Here is a 16,537-nt window from a genome sequence, read left to right on the forward strand (position 1 = left end):
GTGGGAGTCAGTCACTCCCAAACTACGTAAGGAAAATTAGGAGACACAATGTGAAAGGAAGGAGAAATGGATGCCTGGGAGGCAACAAATACATGGTTTCTACAGGATGGGTTTGCTTTCTTGGTTTCAGTGTTAAAATTGTGCTGTACACAGAGATTGTAGTGGTATAGAATAGGAAGGAAAGAAAATCTTGGTCAGGACTCAGGCAGAGAAGAAGCTCAACAAATAAGCATTGAAATAGATCCTACTGAAAATAAGTTTCTCCCTGAAAACTTTAGTCACTGGACACATATGTGCACACCAGCTTGGATTTATTACCACTTTATCCTCTTCTTCTTTTATTGGTCAAACTATCTTCAGGCCCAGACCCCCCTGAGTGCTCCTTTGCCAGATGCAGAGTCATAAAATACTAAGGAATTTGTTACAATTACTTTGGGATCAACACCTGATTCCCCCAGTCTAAATAGTTGCAAATGGCACAGCTATGCTTTGGCTTCCCAGGTGGCGCAGTGGTAAAAAATCTGCTAGCAAATACAGGAGATGCAAGAGACATGGGTTTGCTCCCTGGGTCAGGAAGACCCTTTGGCATAAGAAAAGGCAACCCACTCCAGTATTCTTACCTGGAAAATTCCATGGACAGAGGAGCCTGGTGTGTTACAGGCCATGAGGTCACAAAGAGTTGGACTTGACTGAGCCCACCCCTCCACACACACACACACACACAGACACATAGCTATGTCGTTATTGTTTTTTCCTTTCTTTTGGCTGTGCTGTGTGGCATGTGGGATCTTGGTTCCCCAACCAGGTATTGAACCCATGTATCCTGAATTGGATGAGTGGGGTCTTAACCACTGGACCACCAGGGAAGTCCCTACATGCTTTTCTTTTCTTTTTTCCTCAGGGATTAACTTTCTTTCTTTTGGATATTTTTGAGATTTGATAAGCTTTTCTGATTATCGTGTCTTCTTGAAAGGAAAGATTTTGGATTGTATGTTAGAAGGCAAAGCTGCATAAAGAGGACTCATTGATTATCTTTTTGGTCGTGAAAGATTATAGAAAAGTTCAGGGCTAGAGAGACACTGAGAGAAGCATAACTAGCCCTTTTTCATCATTTCCTTGACATGGGTTCTTCTTTCTTTTCTCTTCCCTTTTTTTCTTTCTTTTACATTGCTAATACTGTCTGCACCGTGACTTTTCTGGCTACTACTGCTGTGTAAAACATATCTCTTCCTCTGGAAAAAAGGGGTGCCTAAGACAACCATTGTATCGCACTAACAAAGTTAAAGAGATTTGACAGCTAAATGCAATGCCTGACCCTAGACTGGATTCTGTACTAGAAGGGAAAAAATGCTCTAAAGCACATTATTGAATCAACTGACAAAACTGAAATATAAATGGTAGACAAAAGTATTCATACCAATGCTAGATTTACTAATGTTGCTATGTACTGTGGTTATCTGAGAGAATATCCTTGTTCTTAGGAGGTGCACACTGAAGCACTTAGGGGTAAAGGGCCATAATGCCTGTAACCTATCCTTAAATAGTTCAAAAATTCATTTAAATGTAAGAATTATATATACACACATACATTTATCATAAAGTACTTTATATTTTGCTGTGCTGGGTCTTTGTTCCAACATTCGGACTTTCTCTATTTGCAGTGAGAGGGGGCAACTCTCTAGTTGCAGTGCACAGGCTTTCCATTGAGATGACTTCTCTTGTAGAGCATGGGCTTAGTAGTTGTGGTGCTTGTGCTTAGTTCCCCTGAGGCATGTGGAATCCTCCCGGACCAGGTATTAAACCCACGTCCCCTGTACTGGCAGGTGGATTCTTAACCACTGGACCACCAGGGAAGTCCTATCATAAATTAATATAAATAACTATATCATACATATATGAAAGAGAAAAGCAGAGATAGACAGGAGAATGAAGAAGTGGGATAAAATGCTCACATAGTGGAATCTGGGTAATGGCGTATGGGTGTTCTTTATAGACTGAGTGAGTGAGTGAAAGTCACTCAGTTGTGTCCGACTCTTTGCTACCCCATGGACTCTACAGTCCATGGAATTCTCCAGGCCAGAATGCTGGAGTGGGTAGCCTTTCCCTTCTCCAGGGGATCTTCCCAACCCAGGGATCGAACCCAGGTCTCCCACATTGCAGCCACATTTTTTACCAGCTGAGCCACAAGGGAAGCTTGTATTTATAGACTGAAATTATTCCCAAATAAAAAGTTTTAAAATGACAAACAGTTTACTGATTTGTTTTGCACATACTTTTGTAGGTCAGGAAGGGCTGACCTGGGTAGCTCTTTTTTTTTTTTTTTTTTTTTAATGTATTTATTATTGGCTGTGCAGGGTCTTAGTTGCTGCTCAATCTTTTCTGTAGTTGCAGCAGGCAGGGCTACTCTCTAGTGGCAGCGTGCAAGCTTCTCATTGCTGAGGCTTCTCTTGTTGCAGGGCACTGGTTCTAGGGTGCACAGGCTTCAGTAGTTGCGGCTCCCAGGGCTCTAGAGCACCAGCTCAATAGCTGTGGCACATGGGCTTAGTTACTCCATGGCATGTGTGATCTTCCAGGATCACGGTTTGAACCCATGTCTCCTGCATTGGCAAGAGGATACTTTTACCACTAAGCCACCAGGGAAGCCACTGGGTAGCTCTTGCTCGGGGTCTTTCATGCATTTGCAGCCAGATACTAGTAGGGGCAGCAGTCACCCGAAGGCTGGACAGAGCTGGGGTTAAGGTATCTCACATGGCTGGCAGTTGATGCTGGCTGTCAGCTAGGAGCTCAGTTCAGTTCAGTTGCTCAGTCGGGTCCGACTCTTTGCGATCCCATGGACTGCAGCACGCCAGGCCTCCCTGTCCATCACCAACTCCCAGAGCTTGCTCAAACTCAATGTCCATCGAGTCGGTGATGCCATCCAGTCATCTCATCCTCTTGTCCCCTTCTCCTTCTGCCTTCAATCTTTCCCAGCATCAGGATCTTTTCCAATGAGTCAGTTCTTCACATCAGTTGGCCAAAGTATTGGAGCTTCAGCTTCAGCATCAGTCCTTCCAATGAATATTCAGGACTGATTTCCTTGAGGATTGACTGGTTTGATCTCCTTGGAGTCCAAGGGACTCTCAAGAGTCTTCTTCAACACCACAGTTCCAAAGCATCAATTCTTCGGCACTCAGCCTTTTTTGTCGTCCAACTCTCACATCCATACATGACTACTGGAAAAACCATAGCTTTGACTAGATGGACCTTTGTTGGCAAAGTAATGTCTCTGCTTTTTAATATGCTGTCTAGGTTGGTCATAGCTTTTCTTTCAAGGAGCAAGCATCTTTTAATTTCATGTCTGCAGTCACCATCTGCAGTGATTTTGGAGCCCCAAAACATAAAGTCTGTCACTGTTTCCATCATTTCCCCATCTATTTCTCATGAAGTGATGGGACCAGATACCATGATCTTAGTTTTTTGAATGTTGAGTTTTAAGCCAGGCTTTTCACTTTCTTCTTTCACTTTCATCAAGAGGCTCTTTAGTTCCTCTTCACTTTCTGCCATAAGGATGGCGTCATCTGTGTATCTGAGGTTATGGATATTTCTCCTGGCAATCTTGATTCCAGCTTGTGCTTCATCCAGCCTGGCATTTCACATGATATACTCTGCATATAAATTAAATAAGCAGGGTGACAACATACAGCCTTGACGTATAACCTGTTGTTTCATGTCCGGTTCTAACTGTTGCTTTTTGACCTGCATACAGATTTCTCAAGAGGCAGGTAAGGTTGTCTGGTATTCCCATTCCCATCTCTTGAAGGATTTTCCACAGTTTGTTGTGATCTACACAGAGAAAGGTTTTGGCGTAATCAATAAAGCAGATAATTCTCTTGCTTTTTCTATGATCCAACTGATGTTGGCAATTTAATCTCTGGTTCCTCTGCTTTTTCTAAATCCAGCTTGAACAGCTGGAAGCTCATGGTTCTTGTACTGTTGAAGCCTGGCTTGGAGTATTTTGAGCATTTCTTTGCTAACACGTGAGATGAGTGCAATTGTGTGGTAGTTTGAACATTCTTTGGCATTGCCCTTCTTTGGGATTGGAATGAAAATTGACCTAGACTGACTGAGCTAGGAGTTCAGTTGGACGTTTGACTGGCATGCTTACATGTGGCTTCTCTAGCATGGCAGCCTCAGAGTAGCAAACTTCTTACATTGTTTCTCCCAGAGTGAGAATCCAAAGAGAACAGGTGGAAGCCGCATGGCCTCTTCTGACCTAGACTTGGAAGGTATACAGCATCATTTCTGCTGCATTCTACTGGTTCCAAGAGAGCCACTGGGTTGTTTCCAGGAACTTGGGGTCATGTTCCAAAACTGCTAGAAATGCTTACATGCTTAACATTCCAGGCACTGTTTTACGTGCTTTATATATATTAACTCATTTGATTCTTACTAAAAAACACCTTGGGCTTCCCTTGTGGCTCAGTTGGTAAAGAATCCGCCTGCAATGCGGGAGACCTGGGTTCGATCCCTGAGTTGGGAAGATCCCCTGGAGAAGGGAAAGGTTACCCACTCCAGTATTCTGGCCTAGAGAATTCCACAGACTGTATAGTTCATGGGGTTGCAAAGAGTCGGACACAACTGAGTGACTCACTTCACGTCAAAAAACACCTTAAGGTAGGTAATCCTACCGTCTTTATTTTAGAGAAAACTGAGGTACAGAAGTTTAGTAAGTTCCATTATGACACCTTTAGTCAAAGGGCTAGGATTTGAATCCAGTCTGGCCCTAGAGCCCACACTGCATTGTATACACCTGTGACTCCTACTACTTTTGGTTAAACTTCTATATACATAGATGCATAGTGAAGGACAGGGAAGCCTGCATTCCTGCAGTCCATCGGGTTGTAAAGAGTCGGACATGACGGAGGGCTGAACACCCCATAGATAAGCAGTTTTCCTTCACAAGCACACTTCCCCAACACAAAATCATGTGACACGTCTTACCTTCTCAGCTCTGACTTTTTCATATGTGGCTTGCTTTCCCTGGAATACTTTTCTTCTGCTTATGTTATTTATTCAGATCTTTTAGGAAGCTTTCCCTGAACACCCACTTATGGAATGAGTGCTTCTCCTAGGGTCACACTGTGCTTGTGATGCTGGACAACTTGCCTGTGGTCCTGGCTGTTTCCCCATTGGATTCTTAGTTCCCTGAGGGCAGGGACATTATTTTATTCCTAAGTGATTTGTAGCACTGAGCACAGTGCCTGGTGTGTAGTATGTAAATAAGGATAATCTCTCACATTCATACCCCTCATATACAATTACCTCACATTTTTCACATATAAACACAGCCACTAAGGCAGATATATCATGTGCCACATTTAGTCTTGTCTATGCGCCCTCAATCACTGTGATTCAGTCTCTGTGACATTCCTCACACCGCAAGCATATCACACACACAATTATTGTGACAGCTCTCATCTTCAATCACTGTCATGTACTGTTTTCCATACAGTCATGGTCACCATCTGTACTCTTAAAACAGGATATTTATCCTCCTACAAACTGAGTTAAGATGACAACGGCTCTATTTTTCACACACGCCTTCACATACTGTATTTTTCATCCACACAATCCCTGACAATTCCTGACATATACAGTTATGCTCACACACTGTCTGTCTTCTTTCAGCTCCCACACTTTCGCACACACACTCCTCACTCGCACAGGCACACGCGTACACACCCCGCTCAGTCCAGGAACTGGAGGGGCACACCGAGGGGGTCTGAGCCCTACAAGCTCAGCTCCCGAATCTCAGTCCGGGCCAGCGCGGCCCCGCCCCGCCCCACCCCCTCATGCATATGCAGCATCTCGGCCCAGCGGCCCGGCCCCCAGACGGCCATTTGTAGCGGCGCTGGAGGCTGCGTTCGGCAGGCGCTGCGAAGTCGTGTGGAGGAGCGCGCCCCCCGGCCGCCGCAGCCCCTCGCCGTTGCGGTCCCCTAGCTTCTCCGCGCTTCGGGCGGGACCCGACCAGCCCAGGCGCCGCGGTGCCGTCCTGACCGGCCCTCCAGCAGCTCCTGGCGCCCGGGACCCCTGCCCGGCCGCTCGCCCGCAGCCCGCCGGCCGCACACGTCCCCGGAGCCGGGCCTAAGGCGGGCGGCGGCTCGGCGTGGCCGGGCTGGGCTCGGCGGCGTCCCCATGGCCGCGGCCGGCTGGCGGGACGGCTCCGGCCAGGAGAAGTACCGGCTGGTGGTGGTCGGTGGAGGCGGCGTGGGCAAATCGGCGCTCACCATCCAGTTCATCCAGGTACCTGGAGCGGGCCTGCCCAGGGCGCCGGGGCGGCGGCGGCGGGCGGGGGCTCCCGCTACCTGTGGCGGGGCGGCCGCAGGGACCCGCCCCGGAGGCGCCGCGCAGGCCGGGGTTGCGGGGCGCGGGTCGGCTCTGCCCTCCTCTTCTGCGGTCCGGGCGTCCAGCTCTTGCTTGCCGGGCGCCCAGCTCGGCGTCCCGGGAGTCGGGCTTCTCAGGAATGTGTCCGGGAGGGCGGAGTTGGCAGGGTGGGAAGCGCAGATCCACCTTATCGCTCCGGCCGCGGCCCGAGCTCTTAGGGAGAGGCAGCGCCGCCGCGCCGAGCTTCCTGCCGTGAGGCCGGGGCGCGGGGCGTAGGGCGTGGGGCTGGAGCCCCGCGCGCTGGGTTTCTAGCCGCCCGGGCCGCCTCCTGCACCGTGGGTGCGATCGCGGTGGCAACTTGGCTCCGCGTGGTCTCCGAGCTTCTCCGCGCACGCCGAGCCCGAGCTGCCCGCTTCAAGCGGTGTGTTTCTCTTTGTGTGTGTTTGCGCTTTTCTTTTAAGTAATCTCTTAGGTAATATGTCCGGGGGGGAGTGTGTGATAATACCCCAGGGAAATGGTGGCCTCGAGGAAGTTAAGAATGTTCTCCGATAGGGGTGAGACCATTTCCTGGGAATTCCTGGTGCCTTCCTGCCTCTCGCCGTGCCAAGGTGAAGTTTAGGGTGGGCCAGGCTAGGAGATGACCGACCGAGTCGTGCGTTCTGTGTCAGTTCCAGCCACTGTCTCCCCCACCCCCAGTCCTCTCTGGTTGCTGGAGGCGGAAAGTCGGGTTGTAAAGGAAAGGGAGGTCAAATTCTTGGTTCTTAGGATTTGCTTGTGGTAGGAGGTTTGAGTGATCTTTTTTGGGACTACTAAAGAGAGAAGCTCCGATTTCTCTCTGCTTTTGTCAACCTAAAAGGTGTGGCGTATGTTGGGAGAGAATGAAGGTACAGCGTTGTAACAGGTAACAAAGATGCATATCAAGAGTGTTGTTAAAATGCTTGGTGAAATATACCTGTTTGAGCCATTTACTTTCAGTTGGCATACTTGAATAGCGTATTTCATTTCACTTAATGTATATAGTGACATTAAAATACAGAGTTCTGTGACATAAATGTGATTGTTACCTGTCCAGTTGACTAAATGAGCAATAATTGCTATTATACCATTTCAAGATATTAAAAACTGCTGCTGAAACCTTTGTATCCAGGAAGAGATGTTTATGTAATGAGCATTTACAGTATACTCGTTAGTGGATTAAAAAAAATTCACACTGAGTAAGAGGTGAGATTGGCTTTAGTATAGGAGGCTGCAGAATCGGAGATGCTGTCATGTTATTTCTCATGGGGTCGGGAGAGACTTTAAGTAACTGGCAAAGCAAAACAATTTATAGTTAACTTTTTTGGGGAACTGTGCCTAGGGGGAGGTGGAAGGTTGGCTAGGAGAGAGAATAATCCTGGGTTCCTGCATTAATAAATAGAGTTACCTAAAAGATTTAAACCACAATATGTCTTTAGCTTTTTGGATGGGGGTCGGCGAATCCATCTCTATTTGAATCTGTACGTTAATTATTAAGATATTGGAACTTTTTGTTTTGGGAAATAGTATTAGAAACTATTAAAATGACAGTAATTTCTGTTTGCTTAATTTTCTAAATTCATTTGTTAAAGAAGCACTTCCTTTATGAATAGTGATGTACCTAGTTACTCTAGATGGTTTAAAAGAAGTAAAACAGGTGTGAGCTTTGAGTCATGCAGAGTTGAGTGCTAAATCTTGCTCTGTTGTTTATTTACTGGGAGGACATTGCCAATATATTATTTAGCTTCTCTGAACCTCAATTTTCTTTTCAGTAAAACAGGTCTAATCACACATTCTTCATAATCCTTTGAATTAAGGGACCATCCTTAGCTTTGTATCTAGCGTATACTATGTGCTCCGTTAATGATGGCTCTTAGAAGCTTATGTGTACACTTCTGTTAACACATTTAAATGCAAAGGGAGTTCTGAATTGAGGAAAAGTCAGTTTGGGAAGGATTGATAAAAGGACTGTGTAGGCGTGATGGTGGAAAGAGAGGGCAAGAGGTGGGGGGCAGTCATATGCTAGTTTGGAGAGAGGAGGTAGGCAAGGAGGGGAGGGGGATTGGCCCCTTACTTGGGACCAGTGGAAGGGAGGAACATGAGCTCTGACTTTGAAAAGGCTTTCTGGAGAGGTAGAAGAAGCCAGACCTGGATGGAGTCTCAGCTCTACCACTTGCTGCCTGTGTGATCTTAGGCAAATTACTTAACCTCTGGGTACCTTAGTTTTTTCCGACTGTAAGTTGGGGAAATACAAAGTACACTTACAGTTCTGAAAATTAACATCTGTCCAGGGCCTGGAACAATGTCTGGTGCATAGTAAGGCCACAAACATTATCATTATTACTGTGTTAATCTTAGCTTATGGAGCCAAGGTGACTATCATCTATACTTAATAGAACTGCTATTTATTGTCCAGCTCCTGGGAAATTAAAATTCATTGTTATGATGGTCTTGCAGTAGTAATGGAAGGAGAGGAGTCTGCAGAAAGATAATAATCTTAACGGGCGGAAGTCAGTCCTCTTTGTAGGTGATCAGGATGACACAAATCAGTTTTATTTATTTTATAAGGCTCTTGAGATACAGCACTGTTTTTTAGTGTTCAGTATGTATTTTTCTATTATATAATCTTGAATAGAAAAAATATAATGAAAAAATTTGGGAGTGGAGCACTTAAATCCCAACTTTCTTTAAATTGTTGCCTTATAAAGAGGGCTTCCCTGGTGGCTCAGATGGTAAAGTGTCTGTCTGCAGTGCAGGAGACCTGGGTTTGATCCCTGGGTTGGGAAGATCCCCTGGAGAAGGAAATGGCAGTCCACTCCAGTACTCTTGCCTGGAAAATCTCTTGGATGGAGGAGCCTGGTAGGCTACAGTCTGTGGGGTCACAGAGAGTTGGACATGACTGAGTGACTTCACTTTCTTTCTATGCATATAAAGAGCTACAAAAATTAGGAAATTAAGGCAACAATTACTTGATTGAGGTGGTTTTCCTCTTTAAAAATGAATGTAACACATCATGAAACATCCATGACTAATAATATAAAATATTATTAAGAATAAATGTGTGTACATGAACTCCTTGTTTCTGTTCGTAGTTTTCTGAAAGTTCTGTTGGAAAATAGAAGCTCTTGATGATGAGTGGACTCTATAGTTAGAAATGATTTTAACATTTTCTAACTGTACAGAGTGAAATGGAGAAGATCTCTGGGTTCTAGGTCTCCCTCCTCAGGTGACTCTGGAGATTCTTAGAGTCTTCTGTAATCTCTTTGGGGCTTTATTTTCTTCTCCTTAAAATATTGGGCTTGGGTGAACAAATCGCCTCCTCACTCCTGTGTGATTGATATTTAGGTAATGAATGCTGATCCCATTTTGAGTTGGGAAAACTTGATGAGTTGGGAGTTGATTTTCAGAAATAATGGAGTAACCATTGTGGTTTCTGGCAACTCTGAGAAAAGACCATACATGTTTTACACGAAAAGAGGAATTTCCCAGCCTCTGTTCTTCATTTAGCATCCTTACTTGTTATTCACAGTTTGTCAGATTTTGAGCTGTGTAGCGGGGGTAGCTGACTTCTCAGGTATCAAGTTTTAGTCAGTCTTACAACCTGTTAGCCTGGACTTGACTCAGATGTTGCTTTTTACGTAATTTATCTTTTGTGCAATCCCCTTCCATTGCTTTTTCCTGGGACAAAGATCTTAGAAGAGATTTCAAGGTACATGCATTTGTGTTAAAGTTAATTGATTTTGGTAAGTTTAGATTCCTGAATTACTATTCTGTTGCTACATCTTGAACATGTGCCCTGCAATTAGAAATCACTTAAAGTAACTTTTATCTAAGAATTTGAAATTATACTGTGTATGGCATTGCAGACTTGATGGACATGAGTGTGAGTAAGCTCTGGGAGTTGGTGATGGACAGAGAAGCCTGGCGTGCTGCAGTCCATGGGTTTGCAGAGGCGACTGAATTGAACTGTGGACTTGTCTTTTAGTGTGAAAATTACTATTCTGCATTTTCAGAGTAGTTTACAAATGAATTCTTAGCATTGAAAAATAAGGTACCCCTCCCTAGTGGTGTTTTACATACTAGAGATTTCCTCATTTTGTTAGGATGAAATGGTTCTGTTGGCAGTTCCTAGATACACATGCTAGGCACTCAAGAAAGAACACCTTCTTTTAGAGAATGACTGCTTTTGTTAGAGAGAAATTCTGACCCAGAGAGTCATAAAACTCATTCTTCTTATTCATTTCTAACCTGTGTGTGTGTGTGTGTACGCGTGCATGTGCAGATGTATGCAAGCCTGTGTCTTGTCTTGGAATGGGAAGTCGAAGGAGTTTAGTGGGGATACTTCTGTTGAATGGGTTAAGAGTTCTGCTTTCCCTTGGTATAGTACCATTCGAAGGCAAAATGATGACAGGCATCTGCCTACTGGAATGGGATTTTTAATTCATTTTTATCACTGAAATGTTAAGGGTCTTTCCTAAGCTTTAAAATGAAAGTAGCCTGTTTAATTAAGTGAGGAAAATAAATTGGTAATGTGAGGAAGGAGAACAGAAAGAGACTTTCTTGAAGCTGTATTATTTAAATTTTTTTTTAAGATTTCTTTTTCAAATTAAATTGATCTCATAAAAGAGAAACAGATTTTGTGATGCTACATGAACTTAGAAGTCTCTTAGGGTATTTGTTTCTTGTTGAAAAGTGATAATGAGTAAAAGACTTTGACTCTACTTGTAAACAACATAGAGTTAATTGTCACTGAATCTTCCTGAATGACCTTGATCTTGAATTAATTTGGCTAGAGCCACCCAGTCTGGGGTTGAGATTGAAACGTCAAGTAATGTCCTTGGTAGGCTTTTGATTTACTTCTGTTTCTCAAAGAAAAATGTCTCTCAGGCCTTTATGAAAAAGACAAAGATACACTTTACTTATTTCTTTGCTTCTTTCAGAACTACATATTTTCTGTGTAGTTCTGAAAGAAGCAAAGAAATATGACTAAAATTGTGCTACTGGAGTTATTTGTAAGTTTTAGTTTCAGCATTTTGTAAAAGCAATATGATTGTTTGTTGGTTATATAACATTAAATAGTTTAATTAAAATATATTTACAGAATTTGTAAATGTTCAGTACTGGATATATGGATATACATGTAGCATGATAGCTGATGTTGCTTTTTAAAAAACCTTTACCCAGTTTTCCCAAATGCTACCATTTTACCATATTTGTTTTATTCCCCCCAAATACAGTTTTTTCCTGAATCATCTGAGTGTAAGTTGAAGACAGTGCCCCTTTATTTTTAGATACTTCCTTGTGTATTTCCTAAATGCAAGGGCACTTGCTTATAGTGTATAACCTAAATCAGAAACTAATATTGATATATTATTAATGTAATGTGCAGAACTTAGATTTTGCCAGTTGTCCAAATAGTGCCCTTTATAGCAAAAGAAAAATCTCAGATTATGCAGTACATTTTGTTTCCGTGTCTTTACTTTGGAACAGTTCTTTCATCTTCATTTTTAAAATGTTTGTTTGGCTGCGTCTGGTGTTGGCTGCAGCATGTATTGATCTTTGTTGCGTCATGTGGGGTCTTTTGTTGCAGCTCAGGTTCTCTAATTGTCTTGAGGGCTCAGTAGTTGGGGTGTGTAGGCTTAGTTGCTCCATGGCAGGTGGAGTCTTAGTTCCTGGACCAGGGATTGAACCCGTGTCCCCTTGCATTGCAAGGCAGATTCTTAACCACTGGACCACCAAGGATGTCCCAAGTCTGTGTGTCTTATGACATGGACATTTTTGAATACAAGTTAGTTATTTATAGAGTTCCTTCAGTTTGAATTTGTTTCTTCATGGTTTCTTCATTCGTTTTGGGCGCAGGCATAGCAGAGGTGTGTTCTCAGAGCGTTATATCAGGAGATATAATCAACATCCAGTTGATTTGACTGGATTCTGTAGTTGATTTGACAGCATAAGTGTTTACCTTTTGACTCAGTGCTCCCAAATCAACAAATTTACCCTGGAAATGTACTTCCAGTAGTATTAAAATATAAGTGCATGGGGCCACAGCATTGTTTGTAATGTAAAAAATTAGAAGCAGCCTACAGGATAGAGAGGGGTTGAATGGAATATGGTACATTCACCCAGTAGAGCATTCTGCAGCTATAAAAAGAACTGATGGGAAATGCGTTCCAGGATAAATTGTTCAGTGAAAAATACAAAGTACAAAGGTATTTACTGTATTTGTGATATATTACTTTTAGTGTAGGAAAGAAGAGGAAATAAAATAACAAACTTATTTACTGATTGGGGCAAAAAAGCACAGAAATGGGTAAGTCAGAGGTTAAAGAGATGACTGGTGAGCTCTGTGTGTGGGTAGGGATGAGGGGAAAGGGATTGAGGGCCTCTTCTGAGGATCCTTTTCTGACTCCTGGAACCATGTTTAAGGTTTCACACACTCAGTATATAAACAGCAAACACCAATAAAATCAAAGGTAGAATACTAACAAAACAAATAAACTGAACCTTATTTCAAATGACTAACATAACCATACTGAAGGAGGAAAAGAAAAAAAAAAGTAACTTTTGAACTCAGCGTTTGGACTATGTCCTCAGGATAAAGATGAACTCTAAACAAACACTGAACTCTGGTTAACAGGCCTTTTTCCCCCCCATCTTCCTCGCAGCAGCATAGGGTTTGCAATTCTGAAACAATTTTCTATACTAGGATTAAGTAGATAAGTAAATGTGTTGTGGAAAATGGGAGCCAAGTTCCTCACAGCCGAAGAAGGGAGTTATAAGTGTGGAAAGGGTGAAGGCTAGGAAGCACTCGATGCAAAGTTGGAATTGAGGACACTGGCATAAAATTGTTAGGGGAAGCACACTGACTGAAACTGCCCACCCTGACCAGACAGGAGGTCCTGGTAAGGAACAGGAAACTAACAAGGCACCGCCAACCAGAAGAGTTCAGGAAAGGTCAAAAGGGGATACCACGTGTCCGACCACCTCCCAGAATCCTTCTCACTGGCATCCATCTTGGCTGGGCAATGTGTGCACCACAGGAAGGACTCTGAGTCAGTGACTGGCCAAAGAAAACCCAGAGGCTAATCCCATCACTGTAAAGCCCAAATGGCTGTGAACCGTAAGCTGTGATTGCGTGGTAGAGCACTCCTGGGTTCCCTTACCCTACTGCTCTGCCCAGGTGCCCCTTCCCAATAACGTCTCTTGCTTTGTCAGCACGTGTGTCTCCTTGGACAATTCATTTCCAAGTGTTAGACAAGAGTCCACTCTTGGGCCCTGGAAGTGGTTCCCCATCTTAAAACAGAACTCATAGTTTAAAAAGTAAATACTAAGATATAGAAATAGGTGTGTGTGGCTGCTCATACACATATCTATACATCTTTTTTCCAGCTATGTCTGCTGAGAGTGCATGGAAACAGTGACCCCCTATAAGCAGTGAGAACACCTAATGCCAGATCTTGGGTGCTAAATATCATTCTTTAAAGGAACCTTGGAGAAATGACTGATCCCTGGGCTGGGGCAGGGAGAAGTAGAAGATGAACTTGGAGCATCTTTACCAGAAAGTAAAGAGGTGCTCAGTGTCAACTACAAATTGTCTCTTGCCAAGAGCATTGCCAGTGACTGAACAAGAAGGGCATTTGCCATCTGCCTCTGTGGAGATTGAACCCTGTGTTCCTGCCACTGTTGACCTTCAACAGCCCCTGAGGGAGTTCAGAGGGAATGAAGTACACTGTGTCCAGGGAATCTGGTGGGACAAGTCTTTAGATAGTTGGATACTTTGAGGAACTGATTTTATGATCCCAGTCCTTGTATCTCCTCATATCTAGAAAAGCACTAAATCTCTTCATTGATGACATCAGATCCTTGTGACTAGCAGAAAACCTTTTGTAAAATGAATGCTTAATGGTATTGAACTCCTGCTTCACCCAAACCTTATATATTGGCCTTCCCCCACTACCTCTTTGGAGCAGTCTCTCAGAGCTATGTGAGGAGCTGCCTTCTGGGCGGCAGTTCTCATTTTGCCCTAAATAAAACTTGACCTGCCGCTCTCAAGTTTGCATCTTTTTCAGTCGACATCAGAAAACAAAATGGTGGTGGCATGTCAAAGAGACAGAGCCAGCCTGGAAGGCCCACTGGCTAACACTGGGATAAGCTTCCCAGGTGGTGCTAGTGGTAAAGAGCCCGCCTGCCAATGCAGGAGATGTAAGAAACCTGGGTTTGATCCCTGGGTTGGGAAGATCCCCTGGAGGAGGGCAGGGCCACTTGCTTCCAGTATTCTTGCCTGGAGAATCCCATGGACAGAGGAGCTTGGCAGGCTGTGGCCCATGCGGTCACAAAGAGTCAGAAGTGACTGAAGTGACATGCAACTCTGGGATAGTCTCATCATCAAAATAATGATAATAATTGATTATTGCCCATAAATAAAGAATCTAAGAATCCATAGGGATAAATAAGGAGGAAGGGAAGTTCTTCCTTAGATTTGATGAGTAAAACATAGAGGAAATGGTGGAATTAGAAAATCAACATTTGGCAGTCAAACAGCTGATTTAAGTAAGAATCATAAATGGATTTAAAAGTAGTGGGTAAAAGTTTGAGAGTAGCTGGATATTAACATAGTCGTAAAGTATCTGCCCATAACGTATTGTTAATTATCAAGGGGAAACTAATAGCCACATGGAAGAAACCTGGCTGATCCCTTGACCAAAGTGATCCAAGTTAACATTTTGACATTGCTTTAGGTAAAGATAATAAGCAGAGTTTTATTCAGTTATGCTAGTGAGATCTGGTCTTCACAGTTACCTTAGCTCTGATTGAAAATAAGCCTGAAGGAACCACATTGAGGCAAAAAGGGAACCAACTTTCTCTCTAAGGAGAAAATTTTTGCTTAATTTTATAGGCAGATGCCTTTTGAGGAAAACGTTGATAGTTAAAGCCAATACAGATTTTGGCCACGATTTTAGCATGATATCCTCACTTTGCACTAATCTTGCCTTTTGCTATGTAGATTTTCCTCCCTTGTGTTGTGTGGTGGATTTGAAAAATAGATTCTTTCTCTCTCCCTCTCCTTTTTTGTTTTACTACTTGGATTTACCTTAAAATTATTCATGTTCTTTTTTTTTTTATTCATGTTCTTAAACATTTAATTAGAATAGTTGTCTTATTTCTAGTTGTAGAAAATGAGGAATTTAGCAGTTTTGTTTGCTGTTTTCACTCACCCTTTTCATAAATTTCAGTTCAGTTCAGTCGCTCAGTCATGTCTGACTCTTTGTCACCCCATGAACTGCAGCATGCCAGACCTCCCTGTCCATCACCAACTCCAGGAGTTTACCCAAACCCCTGTCCATTGTGTTGGTGATACCATCCAACCATCTCATCCTCTGTCGTTCCCTTCTCCTCCTGCCCTCAATCTTTCCCAGCATCAGGGTCTTTTCAAATGAGTCAGCTCTTCGCATCAGGTGGCCAAAGTATTGGAGTTTCGGCTTTAGCATCAATCCTTCCAATGAACACCCAGGACTGATATCCTTTAGGATGGGCTGGTTGGATCTCCGGTCTTTAAAGTAACCAAAAGTGTGTGTGACTGCACTGTTTTAAGAGATTGTTTTTTGTCTTTTGCATTTGATTTTGTTATTATAATTGTAATAGTAAATATTGTTGTTCAGTGGCTCAGTTGTGTCCAACTCTTTGTGACCCATAGACTGCAGCCTGCCAGGCTTCTGTCTCCTTCATCTTCTGGAGCTTGCTCAGATTTATGTTCATTGAGTCAGTGATGCCATCCAACCATCCTGCCCTCTCCTTTCTCATTAAGAACTATTGCTTTTATTTGCCATTTCTTACCATTCTAACTAATTTCAGTCCTAACAAGCAATCCTCACGAACAGCTGGTTTTTATTTTGAATTGTTATTTAGAGAACACTTTCAAGTACTTTTAAAATTTAAAGATTAACCTTACATTAATTTTTAAGATTTAATTTTAATATTAAAATTTTACTTTTGGATGATAAATAATGAGTATAAAATTATTGGGTCCTAAGATTTTTGTATTGAAACAGTTGGAGATATTGCTTTACTTATCTTTCATGTCTTTGCTTTTAGCTCACTAGCCTCAAGTTTCTATTCTGCAGGAATAACTTGTTTTCTGTTTGTATGCTTGTAGCCTTCT

At 43.1% G+C, this 16,537-nt stretch overlaps 1 protein-coding gene across 1 annotated transcript in view; it reads left to right on the forward strand.

The window, feature by feature from the left end:
* The first annotated feature begins 5,881 nt into the window (after window positions 1-5,881).
* Window positions 5,882-16,537, forward strand: part of RRAS2 (RAS related 2) — a 77,146-nt gene continuing 66,490 nt past the window's right edge. The window contains exon 1 of the mRNA NM_001099010.2: window positions 5,882-6,282. Within this exon, the coding sequence (NP_001092480.1) occupies window positions 6,175-6,282 (108 nt within the window). The 5' untranslated portion in view covers window positions 5,882-6,174. The remainder of the gene's footprint in view (window positions 6,283-16,537) is intronic.

Source organism: Bos taurus, chromosome 15 (assembly GCF_002263795.3).
Source record: "Bos taurus isolate L1 Dominette 01449 registration number 42190680 breed Hereford chromosome 15, ARS-UCD2.0, whole genome shotgun sequence".
NCBI classification, from domain to species: domain Eukaryota; kingdom Metazoa; phylum Chordata; class Mammalia; order Artiodactyla; family Bovidae; genus Bos; species Bos taurus.